The sequence below is a fragment of the Triturus cristatus genome, chromosome 4_2, assembly GCF_964204655.1.
Source record: "Triturus cristatus chromosome 4_2, aTriCri1.1, whole genome shotgun sequence".
NCBI classification, from domain to species: domain Eukaryota; kingdom Metazoa; phylum Chordata; class Amphibia; order Caudata; family Salamandridae; genus Triturus; species Triturus cristatus.
In genome coordinates, this window is record NC_140586.1 from 234,318,465 (window position 1) to 234,338,673 (window position 20,209).

The window sequence follows — 20,209 nt, forward strand, 5'->3', positions numbered from 1 at the left end:
GGATTGCACTACTTGTCGATTGAGTGCTGATGTTAGGCACCGCTTCCTCAATTTATGTGGATGAAGGAAACGAAGGCCCGATTTAGCATTTGAGGGATGGAGTAAAGGCAGCCAGATGGTGGAGAACTTTACATCCGCCACTCTACCTTTTTTCCTGCCACCCAAATATATAGCGCACCGCCGGCCTTACAGTGAACTCTATGGGTTTGTATGAACCACCATCACAGCAATTTAAAAGATTGGCATGCATCGGAGACAGATGCTTACAATAAACTTTTAATACTTTTACTTTTCCAAAAACAAAGTCCCAAAACGCGAGTGTGTTTTGGGGAAAATGCAAGCTAATGGTCCAAAAACCTTGGGAGCTTTTTCCCATGGTGTGGGAGTCACTTTTTTATTTTTACTATATTCTGACAGTGACAGACCGTAAAAAAAATAAACATCCGCCCTCCCACTCTAAACAGGGTGGATGGTTGAATACCTTACCTCTGGTGGCCTGTACTTTTTCAGGGCCTCGGAGGAAGGTTTAAGGCGACTTAGTAAATTTAGCTCCATGGTCATTGACTTGGCTGTCTGCCCGATTCAAAATTGGATCCATGGACAGAGTTTGGCAGACAGCGTACTCTGTCACCAGTGCGACAAAGTACCTTACCCTGTCCTCCAACCTCTACATCAGGCCTACAGTTTTTGATAATTTGAGATGTAGTAGTGTAAGGATGTCGAAACTTTCCTTCCATCATGCTATTTACTGAGTACTAATTGGATACAGAACATTCCTTATGGCACTAACAATAAGGCAACATACTAAAGTAAACAACAAAGTGATACATTGAATGCTTGAATTAATCTCAGCCACTGGTAATTATTTGGGCCACATCCAATTATGTTGTTATGATGTACACCATGCCACCTCAGTTTGGACCCAGCTATATGCAAATCAGTCTTGACCCTGCTCCATTGGGAACAGTCCAGCCCACCCTGCCAGGCCAGGTCATCGCTGAACCTGAACACAAGCAACCCAAGACCAGTTCCGCCCTTGTTATGGACTTATTAGCCAGGTGTAGCTTGGTTCCAGCGACACAGTGTGCAAGGGACCCACATCTGGGCATTCCATCCCACTTAGGGCGACATACTAAAGTATACAAAAAGTTATGGGTGGATCTCAGCCACTGTGGTGTGATGTATGTCAATGCACACATAATATTACAGTAGGACTTTACCCTTAGCGAATTGTTCTCTCACTGAACCAAAGTGATTTCAGGCAGGTTAAAATAGGCCCTGCTTCTGCCACAAGCCGAACCTCCCATTCTTTTTCCCTCCTTCCCTTCCTTTCACAGTTTCTGCTTTACCCTCTTCCTTTTTTCTCCCTATTTATAACACTCTCACCCCCCCACCCCAGCGCCGCACTCTGAACCACTGTCCTGCCTGCTTCATCGCTCGACCAGTGACACTCCCTCACTTCCCCTTTGATAAACTGCACAGCGATTCCAGCCTGTGGTGTGCTCTGCGCTCTTCTTGCGGCGGGGTATGGACAGGGTGGGGGCGTATTCACTGCATCCTGTGTGCAACCTTGAGAGATAATTGAGAGAGGCTAGTTCTGAGCATCTAGGTTCAGGCAGCAAGATTATCCCCAGGTGACACAGATCTGGCTGATCAGCATAGCTATCTCCCAGGCTACACGGGTCTTGTCGTCTCAGACAGCAAGCCATCATCCAGGCTACATGAAGTTTACACGCTTGACATAGCTGCCTCCAAGTTACAGTATCTTTCAGGCCCAGACTTCAGAGCTATCTCTTGGATTACAATGATCTTCAGGCTCAGAAGCACGGGCACCCCCGCCCCCCCCCCCCCCAACACAGCCCCAAGTTATACTGCCCTCTCAGGTTCAGACCCAAGACAGTGCAGCTATTGGTTGTCTTACACAGGTGACAGGTGACACAGGTTGAGGTAGCAGACAGCAGAGCTGCTCCTCAAGCCACAAACATCTCTCAAGCTCCAGCTTCATGCTGGCATCTTTACCCTCCAGGTTAGCGCATCACCACAAGCGGCCAGGCTTAGAAATCAGACTTTCAGCGGTATTCTTCTGCTTCACAGACCAAGGTCTCAGCCCGCCGGGTTACCTCCCAGGTTACACACTAATGTTACAGGCCCAGCTTGCACATAACAGAGCTGTCTCTCACCTTGTGCAAGCCTCCGAAGCTGAAACTGCAGAGCGACTTCACAGGGTACACAGAACACACAGCCTTGGGAAAAATAACTATCTCTCATCATGGAAAGATCTTGCAAGCTCAGACAAGGAGCTGTTGCCCAGGTCACACTGATCTCACTAGCACAGACAGCCGAGCTATATCTCAGATTACACAGATCTGGCAGGCTTAGACTATGTCCAAGGTCACACAGATCGGACAAACTCAGCCTGCAGATGACTGGACTATCTCCCACGTCACTCAGCCTGCAGATTGCTGAGCTATCTCCCACCTTACATAGATCTTCCGGGCTCAGACAGCATATCTATCTTCCAGTTGACACAGATATTGCAGGACTCATAAAAGCAAAGCTGAGTCTTAACAAATCCAGCTGTTACAGGATTTGTAGACTAGACTCCTCTGGGTATCCTCCAGGTGGGAGTGGTGGACGCCGGGTGCATGTTTGGGAGAGCGAGTCACCCCTTCCACCTGCACGTGGACCTTCACAGACCCTTGGCTGGGGTGGCTACAGCCCTTTGTTCTATTTAAAACCCCACAGCTCAGCTGTCCACGGAAACAGGAAGTACAGAGGCCTGCTCACCGTCTCGTCAAGAACCAAGAAACATAGATTATTTCAACACGGAACTAGTACGCTTGCTCAACCGCAGGATCCGTTCCGCCCCCCGTGCAGCGCATCTCTTCCCCAGGCTAATCGACAGTTATGAGTCAGGAGGCTGGGCTATCTGTCCCTGTCAGGACACGGGTCTCGGATGAGTGGGTCGGACTGTCAGGATCCCTCCTGTTTACCAAACACTATTGTGAGTCATAGCACCAGGACGAGGTGGAATGGGGGAGTCTCTCACAGCCAGGATGGAGCCCCACAGCAGTGGTAAGTGGTTATGGCCTATTCAAGGGCATGACACTTTTTTCTTGGGTAACCCTGCAGAGATTCCAGGGGTCTCAATGGCTTTAACCTGCTGTGAGCATACGGCTGTAGCTGGGGATCACAGTTGCCATGTCCTCTCTGTAGTGTTCAATGGAGTGTAAGGTGCTTATTCTGGGTTTACAGACATGTTCCAGGCTGGGGACCAAGCAGAGAGTGTTATGTTGGAAAATCTCCCTGATTCTTGATGTATCAAATGTTTGCTCTCTGTTCTTCTTAACTCTGGTTTGCACTCACCTTCTGTGCTCTTTTCCACCTTCCATTAGTCTTTCAAATTGTTGATTTTCCTCCCTGCTTCCTGTGTCGTCTTCACACTGTTGCAGAGATTACCAGTTAACTCTCCCATCAGTGACACTGTGTCCCAGCCCCTTGCTTTTATTTATCAACCCAGTAGATTTTAGGCATTGCAGTACTGGTTGTCCTCGAACGAACCAATTGTTCTAAGGTTGTAGATCGCAAACATGTAAGAAGGGAAAACTAGACATGGACTATAGCGTCCCAAATTACATGGAGGCATCTGTTAAGTTTATCGGTTGCTTCTTTTGCCGCTTCTCCTCCCTGATTCCTGGCTCTACACCTTCTTGGTTGCTCTTGCTACTAGTTGTCTTTTCTCTTCTCCTCGACTGCTCTAATTACCAACATAACTGCTTGTTTTGTTGCTGCTTCTCTCGCTCTGTGGATCCTAATCGTGGTTCTCCTTCCTGTTTACTAGCTTTGTTTCCCCTCTTTTCTCTCTGTGACCCGTTGTACCCCCCCCCCATCACACCTATTTCTGATTTTCCATTGCATTTTATGCTATATTACTCATTCAGCAGTGCTTATTGCTGCTTCTCCTGTTTCCTGTTATATGCCTCCTCTGTCACTCTTATTCCTGCTTCACCTATTTCCTGTGATATGCTACCTCTTCCACTCTTATCCCTGCTACTCTGTTTACTGTTATATGCCTTCCCTGCTACTCTTATTTCAGCTTCTCCTGTTTCATGTTATATGCCTCCTTTTTCACTTTTATTCCTGCCTCTCCTATTTTCTGTTATATACTACCTCTGCCGCTCTTATTCCTCCTTATTCTTGCTTCTCCTGTTTCCTGTGATGACTTTCCTGCTAATCTTATTCCTGCTTCTTCTATTTCCTGTTATATGCTACCTCTGCCACTCTTATTCCTGCTTCTCCTGTTTCCTGTTATGAAGACTCCCCTGCTAATCTTATTTCTGCTTCTCCTATTTCCTGTTATATGCTGCCTCTACCACTCTTAATCAAGCGTCTCCTATTTCCTGTTATAAGATACCTCTGCCACTCTGATCCCTGCTGCTCCTTCCTGTCATATCTTACCTCTGCCACTCTGATTCCTGCTGCTCCTTCCTGTCATATCCTACCTCTGCCACTCACTCTTATTCCTGCTTCTCCTATTTCCTGTTATATGCAACCTCTGCCACTGTTATCTCTGCTTCTCTTTCCTGTTATATGCTACCTTTGTCACTCATATTCCTGCTTCTTCTATTTTCTGTTATATGCCTCCCCCGCAACTCCTATTCCAGCTTCTCATATTTCTTGTTATATGCTACCTCTGCCACACTTATCTCTGCTTTTCCTTCCTGTTTCCTAATTACCTTTTCTGTCAGTTCCTTCCTGTTTCCTAATTACCTTTTCTGTCAGATGCTCTTATCACTGAATCTGTTCCCTTGCTTCAGTATTCTTGTGTTTCTCTTATCCTGGTTATCTTACCTGTTTCTTAGCTCAATTCATTTCACTGTTGTTCCTCATTTTACTAATTCTCTTCTCTGTTTCTGTACTCCAGTATTTGAGTCAACTTCTGCATTCCTGCAAGCCTCCCTGCTGCTCTTATTTCTGGTCTTCTTCCCCATTTCTAGGATGTGTTCTTAGTTCTCCTCTTAGTTCTCCTCCTTGTTTCTTAATTGTGTTCGCTGTTACACCCCACCCCCAGTTTTGCTTATTCCCAGTTCTTCTTCTTGGTTCTTGCCCTATGCACCTCTCCATTACTTTTGTTCCTGTCACTTCAAAAGCTGTAGCCTGGTCAAATGGTAATCAAACAGTGCCCATCGCCACTCTCTAGGGTGCAAGAGTTTTTTTAAGAGGGTCACCAACTATGGGGTCGAACTATGGACCTCCACTGAATCCCTAACAGAAGCCGGGTACGCCAGCTTAAGCACCTTCTGTAACTTGAAAGTCAAAACTATACTCAAACATGCAGGAAAAAGCATACAATAAACAAAAACACAAATTATGAAATATTTTAGATAATTCACAAGCAAAACAATATGAAAAAAATCAAAGTTTTAATTTTAATGGAAAGGTGGAGCGTTTCAAAATGTAGATTTTGATGTCTAAAAGATAGAGCAATATAGGCTCTAGCATCTCACTTGTCTTTTTTGCTCCTAGTGCATGCTGACTTTTTGTTGATCGCTTGCCAGTGTTTCCATTGATACTACAAACGGTATCAATTTCTTAGCATTCCATCATAAATAGGTACGGCGAAACACACCAAGTGAGTTAATTTCAAGATTTGTATAAGATATTATATTATATTTTTTGTACATACCAGGTTGTACAAAAACATGTTCATAATCGAAAAGAAAAATACGTGACTCATTAGTGAATAAGTGATCTTAAAGTGTCAAGGTGGTAAAGTAAACTGAATACAATATACACAGTGCGAGCGTTTAAAAACAATGGAAAAGATGTATGAATCAATTAGCATCCGTCCCTATACAGATACATTTCCAACAGCCCTCATCTGGGTCCTATTTTATGGTGGGGGGGGGGGGGGTGTTTGGAGAATGTAGGGTATGGATTGCAAGGAGGCGTTGTCGTTTCGACCCAGGAACTTGCGTTAATGCACCAACGTCATAACGGGTCTTCTTCAGGACAGGGGTGTGGACAGGCTGATATGGTGGTGTTGAATTCCACTTGTAGGCCTAACGCAGCCAGTGAATCCACCATCTGGTTAGATTCTTTTGGTCGGCTTCAGCTGGAGTTAATGGGGTGCCAGCGAGGTTAAACCAGATTTCGTAGCACAGAACTATCTATCTTAGTGATAGCCTCTGTAGGAATCAGTAGGCTGTCTCCCCTGACAGAGGGTCTTTATTTTCCAAATGGCTCTACCCTGTAAGCCTAAAGGGAGCCAGCCAGAGAATCCACCATCTGGTAGATGGTAGAGGCAGTCGGAAAATAAAGACCCTCCATTGGGGGAGGCAGTCTACTGATTCCTACAGAGGCTGTCACTAAGATACATTAAGTTCTGGCTCACGAAATTTGGTTTAACCTCGCTGGCATCCCATTGACTCCAGCTTAAGCCAACCAAAGTAATCCACTGGATGGTGGATTCACTTGCTGCCTTTAGGCCTACAAGTGGAATTCAACACCACTATATCTAACAGTCCACACCCCTGTCCTGAAGAAGGCCTGTTGTGACGTTGGTTCATTAACACACGTTCCTGGGTCGAAACGTCGACGCCTCCTCACAATCCATACCCTACGTTCTCCACCCCCTAAAAAAGAACAAGCATTTGCAATAGGTCTCGCAGTTACGCGAGTTTAAGCTATTGGCATTGTAAATTACAATGCCTTTTAGTTATGTTTTTAAAAAGAAAACAAAAATAAAAGGCATTGTTATTTGCAATGCCAATAGCTCAAACTCGCGTCAATGCGAGACCTATTGCCTTGTAAATGCTTGTTATTATAACTGTTAGCAATTTATCATCAAATCTGTATACATGCATTCCTGAACATTTGATATAATTAGCATTCACATGCACACACTACTTCACGTTAGAACGTGTATACGCGATTGTGGTCACTAGTTTTCCGTTAGTTTTTATTCTTGTAAAGTTTCCACGGGTCTTCATGGGTTATCTTTTTTCATATCTATTGTCACCTGTTATCACAGCTCGCACGTTTTGGTTGGTTTAACTCCGATCATGCATACACACTGCCTTGCATTTCATGACGTCACGAGGTGGAATGAGGTTATCCTGTGGCATCTTTCTCCAGGTAACATGCGGCACATAAATCTGGATTCCTATTCGTAGGCAGCGTCGCCCACCGCAGGCACCATTAAGTATTGATGTTTTGCTTCTTGTGTTTGTTCTTTGCAGTTAACATTGAGTAAGGGGGCACATTGTTTTAAGTGGGCTCGTTGTTACGAGGATGTGTCCGTACAGCACCACATGCCTTGTGCCGCCACCACAGGTACTGAGTCTCACGCGCATCCTTTAGATTGCAATTTCGTGACACCACGCGCATCACGGAGTTTTAAAAGACAGCATTTTATTATTGCAGGCTTGCGGTTTAGCATTTAATGAGCGCACTCCATATTGAAGGGGATCGTGAACCCAGTTTAGGTGTTGATAGTGAGTACAATCACTGTTACATACCCAACCTCGCCGAGTTGCATGCTGGGTACCTGTATACAGTCACAGGGTGTGACTCTGACTACCACTTTCAGCATGGACTTTTTCCTTTGCTCTTCTCGTTCTCTTCTAATTGCTCTACTTTGCCATCTTCCGATGTTTTCACTGAATATCGATGATTACCGGACCATCATGTCATTCATTTTGAACCTTTCTCTTGGTCCAGAGTTACCCCTGATGATGGGTTTTCCACCTGACATGCATTGGGTTTCTTCACCGAGCATGTTGAAGTGCGCCGCGTTTCTTTGATGGTACTTTCATCGAGCGTGGCGGGCAGTGCTTATCGTGCAGCACACGAGGACTACATGGGTATTACAGGACCCCCCGCCTTTAAAATGAGTTTAAGGGAAGGCTTCTTAGGTGGACAGAGGTAGCACGTGGGACAGCGCTCATGGAAAAAAACTTGAAGACTGAGCTAGAACACGGACAGGACAGCGCCGATAACAGAGACTCACCAGGGCGGCGACAGTCCATGCAGGGCACCGGGAGAGCTGCAGTCAGCGGTAGCATATGGGGGAGCTGATGTAAGCGCGCCGCGCCGGACAGGAGATGTGCACGCGTATGGTGCGAGCAGGAGTTGTGCTAACGCCGCGAGCCGTACGCATGCACATCTCCTGTCTTCCACATGCGTGCACATGTCCTGTCCCCCTTCACCCACCAAACCGACAACAATAGGTCTCGCCAAGGCGTGCAGCGCATGCGCTGCGTCGCTAGGCGAGATCTAAAAAGGACCCAGATCAGGGCTGTTAGAGATTTATCTGTATAGGGACGGATGTTAATTAATTCTTACATCTTATACATTGTTTTTAAACGCTTGCACTGTATTTATTGTATTCACTTTACCACCTTGTCACTTTATGATCACATATTCACTAATGAGTCAAGTATTGTATTTGTCTTTTCGATTATGAACGTGCTTTTGTGAGAGACCTGCATATACAAAAATGAAAAAATATAATATACAACTCTTTGAAATAACTCACTTGGTGTGTTTCATGGTACCTATTTATGATGGAATGCTAAGAAATTGATCACCAGACAGAACCGTTTGTAGGATATTTTGTAAACGCCCAGGTTCTGAGGGATACAGGGTTACCCCATCACAGTTCATGTAGAGTGTTTCAATTGAGTCCGCCAATCATCCAGTCTAGGTTCTGTTTGATGCTTCCACGATTCAAGCTAAGGATGCCAACTTAATTTTTAACTTCCATTCTCAAACTCCCTCATATTTACAGAGTGTTTTACAAATGTCAGTTTTGATTTTTATGTAGATAGACTTTATTATCGGCTAATAATATTTAATTTTCTAAATAGTCACAGACCTCCTGAGAAGATGTTATAACCCTCAAGGGGTCCGAGAAGCCCAAGGCTTCAGTTAAGAACTGCTGAAATAGGATGTGTAGGTGTTGGTGTTTGCACACACATTTCCAAATCACATGGACTGCTCTGGCACCGATGCAGTTTCACCCCTGGTGAGGTGGAGGATGAGGCTGCCTCAGGCTCTTTTAAGAAATGTCTCTGAAAACCAGGATCATATTGCCAAAGTATTAATCAAAATTTGTTTTCAAAATGGAAAAGTGCACATTATTGGAATGTCACTCTGAGAAAATAAAAGGCAGCAAACAGCATAAATGTTTACCTTGGCATCTACAGCAAAATCATTTCTCCATACTTGATGCAGTCTTTCTGCCTCTTGTTCCATTCGCAGCAAAGGTCCCAAGGAGTTTTGACTTTCTCACATTTTGGATTCATTTTGAGATGAAGCATTGGCAAAGTTAATAGTTCTGGTATTTGCTGCCAGCCTTTTGGAGTTTTCAATGCTAGTTTTTTTTGTAAAACGTTATTGTTGGGGAAGTTGCTGGCACCTCATCAAACTAAACATGAATAACAATAGCTAAATGCAAAACTATTTTTTTAGCTTAAAAATCACTCATTCCCATAGCAGTCCCCGACATTTTTGCCATTTCTTCAATATAAAGCCCTCTTAGAAACATTTGGCTGTCAATGTCGACTATGTGTATGCTATCATGAGAAATTAAGAAGCACTCCTGAATATATATCCTAAACACTTTGTTTATAATTGCATTTAAGAACATTTTTGGGTTTATCAGAATCTTTTAATAGGAGTGCTGGGGCATTAGAGTTGAGTAGTCCCTGAAAAAGATTCTTATTTTTTAACGATTTTTATTTATTGAAAGCATTCCGACAATATGACTGGAAGTGTGCTTTATTTTAGAATGAAATGCCACCTAGTGCAAATTTTATATGCATGGGGAAACACTTGGAGCTAATAAATAGTACAAAAAACATAAATGTTGCAATCAAAAGCCACTGGCGTTCTGTTTGTTGGTATTGTTCCAGTGCTCTTACCATAGGATTTTTACTGTAATGAACTCCAACTATGCCGTGTGGTGGAATGGCGTAGAAATCGTTGGAGGAAATACCAGAAATTAGTGTCATTGAAATTTCCCTGAGCCTATTTTAGAGCCTATCAACCTCTTCAGTCTTTATGTCCCTCATATGTTTTGTTATGTTATGTGAATTTGTAGAGCACGGCTGATCACCTATGAAAGTATCCAGGCGCTGCATTTTTTTTGCCTAAACTTCACTGAAACAGATTTTGTGAGAGGTAGCTTTTTTTACGTGCCACCTAAATACTGGACTGCCCACTACTACACCTACATCTCCTGGTATGGTTGTGAAAGATTTTTATTTTGTTTATCAACGATAAAGCTTGATAAAAGCTTCACGATGTTCCATATTTCCACACTTCCTAAACTTTACTAAGTTTCCCAGGGTCACCTTTAGGGGTGGACGGAATTTGCGAAATTCACTTTCTCAAATTATCGCGAAAATGTTAAAAATCTCTGCAAACACGCGGAAATATCGCGAAGATGTGGAAGTTTTTTCCCGCCCGTTCACGGTATTTTCTGCGTGGTCGCGGCTCGCCAACTTACCCATGCGGTTGCTCGCGGGCGCGGCCATCTTGTTTTCACTTGTCTCGCGGTGCATGATCGCGAGAAGAAAGCGTGATCGCGCGACGAATGACGCTACTGCGGGCGCGAACTGTCACGAGACAGCGCAAATGGCTACCAACAATCCAACATCTCGTGGAGAATGCGACCGGATCCGGAAAACTTGTCGGCGAACGCGGGGATTCAGGTAAGGCGATCGCGCGCACGCGAGAATGTATTATTATACAGCGCGAGCAAGCAAAAAATTTCCGGTAAAATGCGGCTTGCGGAAATTTTGACATTTTCGCGCTCTCCGCGGAAAGCGAAAATGTCAAATTATCGCAATTTCCGCGAGCGGAATTTTAGCCCAGGCCTAGTCACCTTCCCTTGTGCTGTTTTTCTTGCACAGCAAGATCTTTTTTGCCACATAGCAACACAATTTTCACTCTAATCAAACTGAAACTGGAAAACATATTCAGAAATGCTCTCCCAAGGTTACCTTTCGCTCTGTTTTTTTCGATGCCCAGTGGCAAATACCTGCAGAGTTGTCGTTTACTTTTTTCGAAACTTCTTTGTGCACAACGGCATTAGGCAGGAGAATAATATGGTATTCTGTTAAGTGTGTTTTATGCTCAACAATTATATAACATAGGGGCATATCAACAACAACCGGCGATAATTATTGCGAAGCACACTTAGCGCTAGGATAATTATCGCCGGTTAGTGTGGATTTTTATCGCTAAGATAGTGTGCTATTAGCAACGCTTATCTCAAAAGCGATAAAAATCCTAGCGCTAACTGCCTAATGTGAGATTATCGCTAGAAACCCAGCGATAATCTCACAAAATGTGGCGTTAGCTTGTTGATAGGGACTCACAAACTTAGCCATGATATCCTCCTTCCATAGGATATCATGGCTAAGTCAGTCCTGAAGCAGACGTAAGGAAAGTAGCGATAACAGGGGTTATTGCTACTTCTCCTGCCGCTATGCTTCATAGCGTGGGGCTTGATGATAGGAGAAATGTTGCTTAGTCTCCTGTCACGTTAAGATTTCGTACGCTAAAGCAAGGTTTCACGCGTTAGCGTGACCCTGCTAATTAGGCGATAAAATTATCAACGCTTTTCGGCCGAAAACAGCCGCAAAAGCGGCGATAATTTTCTATTGCCTCGTTGTTGATATGCCCCATAATTTGTGGTCTTCAGGCACCTATTCAATCTTACCGAAGTTGTACTGTTGTCCATAGACTCGAGTGGTGCACACCACCAAGCCTCATACACATCACTCAACACTTAACACTTGGGCCCTCATTACGAGTGGCCTGGACATTTGTATGCTATTTAACACATCTGATAAAATGTGAGTCTGCTGAGTCTAAATTTATCAGGTGCGATACATACCACAAATTACGAGTTTTGGGGAACTGACATGGAGTTTTTGGTAGTTACCAGGGTCGGACTGGCCGTATCAGGCATTGGTACCCGGGAGGCTGGAAGGGTGGGGTCGGTTTCGCAGCTGTCGGGGCGGTTTTGCAGCGGGGCTGCAATATAGGCCCCCAGTAACAAAAGCAGCCGTGCACCCCCTTCCCCAGCCCACGTGGGGGGAGGGGTGTGCTGCTCCGAGAAAAGTGCCAGGGCTGTTTTGGGTTCCCTGTCCGGCACTGATGGTTACTGCACCAAAATCTGCATGGTCCCGCAAATACTTGCCATTTTACCCTGCTAAATGTCAGCAGGGTTGCCTGGCTCATATTTGGCAAAAAATTCATTCTTGCGATACATATCTGCGGAAACAGCAGTATCACGCATGTTGCAATTAGCCGCGCGGCTTATAATGAGAGCTCTTGGCCCTATACTATTAAACCCACACTATGCCACGCACAGCAAACCGACTAGCCACTTACTCGACCATTCAGAATGCGCTCTAGGGCCGCAGAAGGGGTAAGTAAAGTAACATTATACCAATATTATAATACAATATATCTTTTGCAGTCAGTTCCAAAACTAAGCTTTTCAGTCCTCAACTTTAGCGACATTGTGCTTTTATTGCCGCACTGAACACCTGTGCTTTGTGAATTCCACACTAAAACACACACAATAGAATGATAACTTTAGCGACATTGTGCTTTTATTCCCGCACTGATCACCTGTGCTTTGTGAATTCCACACTAAAACACACACAATAGAATGACAACTTTAGCGACATTGTGCTTTTATTCCCGCACTGATCACCTGTGCTTTGTGAATTCCAAACTCAAACACACAAAATAGAATGACAACTTTAGCGACATTGTGCTTTTATTCCCGCACTGAACACCTGTGCTTTGTGAATTCCAAACTCAAACACACAAAATAGAATGACAACTTTAGCGACATTGTGCTTTTATTCCCGCACTGATCACCTGCGCTCTGTGAATTCCACACTAAAACACACACAATAGAATGACAACTTTAGCGACATTGTGCTTTTATTCCCGCACTGAACACCTGTGCTTTGTGAATTCCAAACTCAAACACACAAAATAGAATGACAACTTTAGCGACATTGTGCTTTTATTCCCGCACTGATCACCTGCGCTCTGTGAATTCCACACTAAAACACACACAATAGAATGACAACTTTAGCGACATTGTGCTTTTATTCCCGCACTGATCACCTGTGCTTTGTGAATTCCACACTAAAACATACAAAAATAACATGCAATATTTTTTTCTAGACTTCTTTTAGAAAAATGCCCAATCTTCATTTATTTTTATATTTTTCATAAATGTAACATGTAAGGTAGTCATTTTGAGGTAATATTTTGTTATTTGGAGAAGTGCCTCTCATCTAAGCTGCTAATTAACAAAATAATAGCAATCATCACACCTTTTCCAGGGCTATGAACATATGTAAAAAATTCAGCTTTCATGATTGCACGTGCTACACTGTTATGCACGTTTAAAGGTTAGAGCTTCTCGCTGAATTACAGGTGCTACAAAATACTGCTGCCAGACTAATATTATTCCACCGTTGCGGTCTTCGTCGGCTCCAAGCCCTCCACTGGCTTTCCATCAGGAAACGAATCCACTTTAAGATCATTAGTTTGGTACATAAAACTATTTTTGGGAAGGGGCCTATCTATTTGGCAAAAAAACTCAACTGGTACCGGCCCAACAGAACCCTCAGATCTGGAAGTTCCTTCTTACCCATCTGAGGATACGCACGGCCTGGAACGGTGGGAGATCATTCTCATATCTTGCTCCCACCTTATGGAACGCACTTCCCATTCAGTTACGCATGGTCACCGATCACCGCCTATTCCGAAAAAGGCTAAAAACCTGGCTATTCAGATCACCTATTCTCTTCTGCTGTCGTTCCCGACTCCCATCCATGGTTTTAGCCAGCGCTGTGAGACCCTTGGATGATATGTGCGCTTAATAAAATCTTGTGACATAACATAAATGCTTTCCATGGCTTCCCACTTTAGGAGACCCGCTCTCCACACCTGAGAGAAGAATTACTCCCATGCTCCTTATTGTTGTAATACTATGTGTGAGCAAATTTATCAACAAATTTAAATTCATGTTTTGTGAATGGTAGACGTGATGTAAATCCGTCTATTTTTGCATCTGCATTGAACTTATGTGCGCAGATAGCTTTGTGAATCGGATCTAAAAGTTATTACACACAGGCGGGCTTGGCAATAAGAACCGAAGCCGACGTCTCTAAAAGAACACTAACAAGGGACGTCACTTGGGGGTCCTCAGGGATCGCTGTTGCTAGTCTCATGGTTGCCATAGAAACTTAATACTTCTAAGACTGTCTGCTTTGAGATGAGGTATCACCTTGGTTTCCAGTACCCTCATTATAGGAGGTGTAGGCTCTTTTGTGGCCTATCTCTCTCCTGCGGGAGCCAGTCAGGAACTGGTGGCCAGGAATGTTGACGCACAGTACCAGTGGCAAAACCATCATTTAATAGCCTGCAGGGGTTGATGCTATCACCCATTTGCCTTTTTTCCCCCCCTGTGCCTGCCTTTTTTTCTGATTCATGAAATTTATTTTTACATATACAGGAGAATTATTTTTAACCATCCTGTTACTCTTTCAGGTGACAGTCAGTTTGAGGCCACTTTTGTGAAGTTTTCAGTGTCAAGGTTCACAAGTAGTATCTTCAGTGATGTCACAGTGAGCTAAATGGATGTGTGATGACACTTCTAAGGGGTAGGTGAAAGCAGCTACAGCTACTCCTCTTTGTGAAGCCATAGAATGGAAAAAGATCTATTGATGGACAGAATGCAGAACAATGTCATACATTAACCCCAGTTCAGAGATCTGGGCCTAAATCCATCGTTATTTTGCTCACCATGCCATTCCAGTTTGGACCCAGCCATATGCAAATCAGTCTTGACCCTGTGCCCCATGGGAACAGTCCAGCCCTAGAATGGCCCTGGTGTCACCCTCCATGTGCATTCCGCATTGGCGAAAATGATGTCTGGGAACAGGGGTGGAGCATGGATGAGTGACGCGGGCTATGTAGGTTACAGGGCGACTGCCCCGTGAAGGACACCACATGGAATTCCTGGATCACGAAGGCCGCTCAGGAAGATAGTGGGATTTTCCAGATGTGAATGGCCACCCAGGAGCTAGCAGACTGACTAAACCGATTAGTCGCACAGCAGTCAATCAGATTGGCACAATCGCTCTGAAGATTTGGAAATTTTTATTTTCTGCCTAGCAACCATTCAGAACTGGTTCCATTGTTTAGAACATTTCTATCGCCTGCGGGCTAGTTGCCTTACTGAACTGGCTTTGCAGTTCAGAAAAGCCGCTAAACCCGCTAAACAGGGTAAATAACTATATTTGTGCCACCATCCAGAACGAAGAAATGAGTGAATTTTGCGGGATTCATATATTTGGAAATGTTTGACCATCACTAGTCAGTTATTCTACCCCAAAGATTTTTTTTTTTTTTGACAACAAACTTTATTGGCATTTGTAAGGACACCGGGGAATTCGTCCCCATACACGGTACCAAGATGAAGAAAAGAACAGTGAGAAGTGGCATCCTCGTTCAGCCCCCCCCTGGTCTGCAGAACATCAGACCCCCAAACCCTCCCCCCCCACCCGCACATCACATCCGCCCACGGTCCAACACAGATATGCCATATTTTCTATCCGCATGAGCTCCATATTCCAATTACCCATCCACAATACATGGGGCCCGGGGCCCCGAAGGGGGACTCACCGGGGCTCTGATTAGCCTCTCTATTGGGTCCAATGGCACTGCATCCCCCCGCACAGACAACACAATACCCCGATATCGCGCCCATCTCTTCCAGACTTTACCATGCTTACTCGGACAACCCCTTGCCAAGAATACCGCCTCCTCCGCAGACATGCAGCGATCTAGTGCTTTCTTCCAGGCCTGAACCGGGGGCGGGGCAGAAGACTTCCAATGCTGGGCAATATCTCGCTTGGCCAGCGTCAATCCCAAAAACAGGAGGTGTCGCTTATAGATGTTGCCCCCTATCTCCTCGGTACAATGCAACAGTGTTAAGCGGGGATCGGGGGGCAGCTCCCAACCCAGCACCCCCCCCAGGCAGGACAGAACCGCCGTCCAGAACGGGCGCAGCCGCCCACAGTCCCACACCGTGTGCAAGAATGTACCGTCCCCATCGCCGCAACGGAGACACGTGGGGGACCCAATTAAGTGCATGCGCCAAAGGCGGTGCCGGGTGGAATACGCCCTGTGCAGGTATTTGAATTGTATGAAGCGGTATTTGGTGGCCACCGCAGCATATCGCGGACCCGCTATAGCGTCTGCCCAGTCATCCTCCGTGAGCGCGGGGATATCGCGCTGCCACGCCTCCTTGGTATTATCTAGGGTAGTGCTCATGAAGGTTGTCAGAGTCTGATAAATCTGGCGAATTTTGTGATCCCCGAGGTCTCCCATCAACAGTCTACCCTCTAGCGGGTGGAACTCCGGCAGAGTGTCTAGGTGCTGGATGCTAGGTGCGAGGGCATGCCGCAACTGGAGATATTTGTGAAACTGGGATTTATGCAGCTCAAAATCGGCCTGCAGCATCTGAAACGACTTAAGCGACACTCCCTTCATCACACCCCCAGCGAGGAGATCCCTATCATGTCCCAATAGCGAAAGCCCTCCAGACTTGCCGTCTCCTTGAGCAGGGTACCCTGCCACAATGGGGTGGCCCGCGTAAGCCTGCCGCGCCAGCCAATAGAGATGACCGATTGCCGCCAGATCCGGATCACCGTAGCACACGCCGGGGGCAACCGGTCTAGCGAGGAACGGCTATAAAGAAAATGCAGCAGAGGCTTCTCTGCCAATGCGGCCCGGTCCAATGCGTAGGCTGGATCCGCGGGGGAGGCATACCACCAGTCATTTATGACTAGGAGATGCGCGGCCCTGTAGTAAGCCTGAACGTCCGCCACCGCTATGCCCCCGCAGTAGGTAGACTGCACACACGTCGCCAAGGCCACCCTCACCGGCCCGCCATGCCAGAGGAATTCATTCAAAAGTGCGTTCAGCTGGCGGAACCACGCCTGGGGCACCTGGAAGGGGTAGTGTTGGAGATGGTACAAGAGACGCGGTAACGTCACCATCTTGAAAATGGCTGATCGGCCGTAGAGGGAGAGTGGAAGATGCGACCACACCCTAGTTTCATTGCGGACTTGGGTCAGCAGGGGCGCAATATTCAGAGTCCAAGCAAGATCCGGCGTGCGGGTAACCCGCACTCCTAGGTATTTGATATGGTCCGGGGCCAGCACTAATTGAGAGGCCCAAGCCTGGCTTCGCTGGTCACCATACAGGGGAAACAGAGTGGACTTAGCCGGGTTAGCCACGAGGCCCGACGTCTCGCCGAACACCCGCAGAATCTCAAGCACCCGGGGCCCAGAGGCCCACGGGTCCACCATAAAGAAGATGACATCATCGGCATAAAGCGCGATACGATCAGAGTGGCCCGAGGGCCAGTCCATACCCCGGAGGACCGGATCGGAGCGGGACCACGCCGCCAATGGCTCGATTGCCAACGCGAACAGCAGAGGGGACAGCGGGCACCCCTGCCGCGTCCCCCGCTTGATCGGAAACGAAGGGGAACAGGCGCCGGCCACCCTAACCGACGCCGAGATGTCCGTATACAGCAGACGCGTGTATTCCAAGAATCGGGGCCCCAAGTTTACCGCCCCAAGCAGCTTGAACAGGTAGGTCCAACTAAGGGAGTCGAAGGCTTTATCAATATCCGCCTGGAGCAGAGCGGTGGGCCGATCCACGCGCCCGGCCTCGGCGATGACATTGTGAAGCCGGCGTATATTATGTCGGGTCGACCGATTGGGCATGAACCCGGATTGGTCGGGCCGGACTAGGGTAGAGATGCACGTCCGCAGCCGATCGGCCAGGACCTTCCCCAGCAGTTTCGGCTCAACGTTTAAGAGCGAGATAGGCCGATACGAGCCCGGATCCTCCGGGGGCCTGCCCGGTTTCAGAAAGACTACAATTTCGGCGTGGCGCCAGTCAAGGGGGAGAATGGCATGGTCCACTGCGTCTGCCAGAGCCGCAAGAAGGTGCGGGCCCAATGTCGTCGCACGAGGCCCGAAAAAATCACCCGGAAAACCGTTGGGTCCGGGGGCCCGGCCCGGACGCAAATTGGTCATCGCGGTGCGAAGCTCATCCAGCGTGATGGGCTCGTCCAGCGCATCCCTCTGGGCATCAGTCAAGCGTACGGGGGGAATATCAGAGAGGAACGCATCAATGAACGCCTCGTCAAGGGGCTCTCGCTTCGCATATAAATCTTGATAATAGGCCGCAAACGTCTGCGCCACCGCCTCTGGGGAGGTGTGGAGGCTACCGTCACCCGCTCGAAGGAACGGGACCTGCGTCTGGGCATCTCGAGACTGGCACAGCCGGTGCAGCATCTGGCTGGACTTGTCCCCCCATTGATAGATACGGTATTGGGTGGCGAGCCACGCCGCCTTAGCATTATCCGTCAGCAACTGGCCCAGTTGACGCTGGACGTGCAGCAGATTCCGCCGGATAGTGGGATCCGAAGACTGGAGGAGCCGCGCCTGCAACCGCGCCTGCTGGGCCTCCAGCTCCTCAATATCCGCCCGCCGGGTCGCTTTAGCATGCGTTCGGAAGCTTATATCCACACCCCGGAGCACGGGCTTCAGGGCTTCCCAGAAGACCGCCGGCGAGGACGCCGTACCCGCGTTATGCTGAACGTAGTCTGTGACCGCCTGGCTAAGAGCTTCACTATAGTCTGCATCCCTGAGGAGCCATGGCGACATCCGCCACCGGTACGGCGCCCTACGAGTCAGCAGGCGCAAATGTATCTGAGTCGGCGAGTGATCCGAGAGGCCTCTGGGTAGTATCGCCGCCTGAGACACCCTATGTAGATAAGTATGGGCAATGAAAATGTAGTCCAAGCGGGACATAGTGGGGTGAACCGCCGACAGGTAGGTATAACCTTGTGCCGTCGGATGCAGCGCGCGCCAAGAATCAGCCCAATCCAAGGTGGTCGCCAGTGAGTGCAAGCGGGAGTCTACGGGAGCCGCCGGTCGCCCCCGCATGCGCAGCCTATCTAACTCCCCCATTGTGGCGTTCCAGTCCCCGCCCAACAACACCAGGCCCCGTGGCAACCCGCCCCAGACCCGTGTTATAACTTCCACAAACGTTTGGCTAAGCGGCGGGGGCGCATACACGCTACCAAAAGTGACCGGCTCTCCATCCAGCGTCCCCGACACTATAATGAACCTCCCTCCGTCATCCACCCAGCGCCTGTCAATCTGAAAGGAAACCCTGCGATGGATTAAGAGCGCTACCCCTCGGGAACCCCTAGTGTAGCCGGAGTGCAGGACGGTGGTGTAGCCGAAGCGCGCCAAGCACGGCGCCTTGGACCCCTGAAGATGAGTTTCCTGCAACATAAGAATATCGGCGCCATATGCCTTACCCGCCCGCAGCACCGCCCCTCGCTTAATCTTGTCCAACAGGCCCCGTACATTCCAGGACACCACATTCAGGACGGCCAGAGGGCCTGCGGTAGAACTCTGTGCCATAGCCAAGCAAACGACAAGCGCGGAGAAGCCCCCCTCCCGGGGGGATGAGGACCCCTTGTGGTGATGTGTGTGCGAGAACAACAACCGTCATAACAAAACAACTCCCTTCCGAACCCCGAACCCCCAACCCCCATAGCCACCCTAGCCCCCCCTATACTTCCCCAAACATGAAGTATCTGTCGCGGTGCCAATCTCCCATCGGCTCCAACTTGAGTCCAGATGTGCGACCACCAATGTATCCCCCCCATCAAGCCCTCCCTCCCACAACCAAACAAGGGACGGGCCACCATAGCCGCTATGAGTCACTGTGCACCTATTTATACGATACCAGTCCGGCAGGAGAGTGACAGTCGATGCAGCTCGTGGGCGCCACAGCTATGTGACCGTCGCCGCCGGGGAACGAGAGCGCCAGTTGGTGCGCGACTTGTGGCGTTTGGGGCGACCATCCCCATCCTGCTGCGTCCGCCGATTGACAGTCTGAGAGGAGTCTGAGTCCAAGGCCGGAGGGGTGTGGGGCCGAGCTCCGTGGCGCTCCTCCAGCCACCCAAGGGCACTGTCCGGTGTGTCAAAGAAATGAGTTTTCTCTTGGAAGATCACGCGTAGCCTAGCCGGGAAGAGCAGGGCATAGGATAAGTTCAGGTGGCGGA

At 47.7% G+C, this 20,209-nt stretch overlaps 1 protein-coding gene across 1 annotated transcript in view; it reads left to right on the forward strand.

The window, feature by feature from the left end:
* Positions 1-1,593: 1,593 nt before the first annotated feature.
* Positions 1,594-20,209, forward strand: part of CYTH4 (cytohesin 4) — a 234,564-nt gene continuing 215,948 nt past the window's right edge. The window contains exon 1 of the mRNA XM_085601358.1: positions 1,594-3,075. Coding sequence (XP_085457484.1) covers positions 3,033-3,075 — 43 coding nt within the window. The 5' untranslated portion in view covers positions 1,594-3,032. The remainder of the gene's footprint in view (positions 3,076-20,209) is intronic.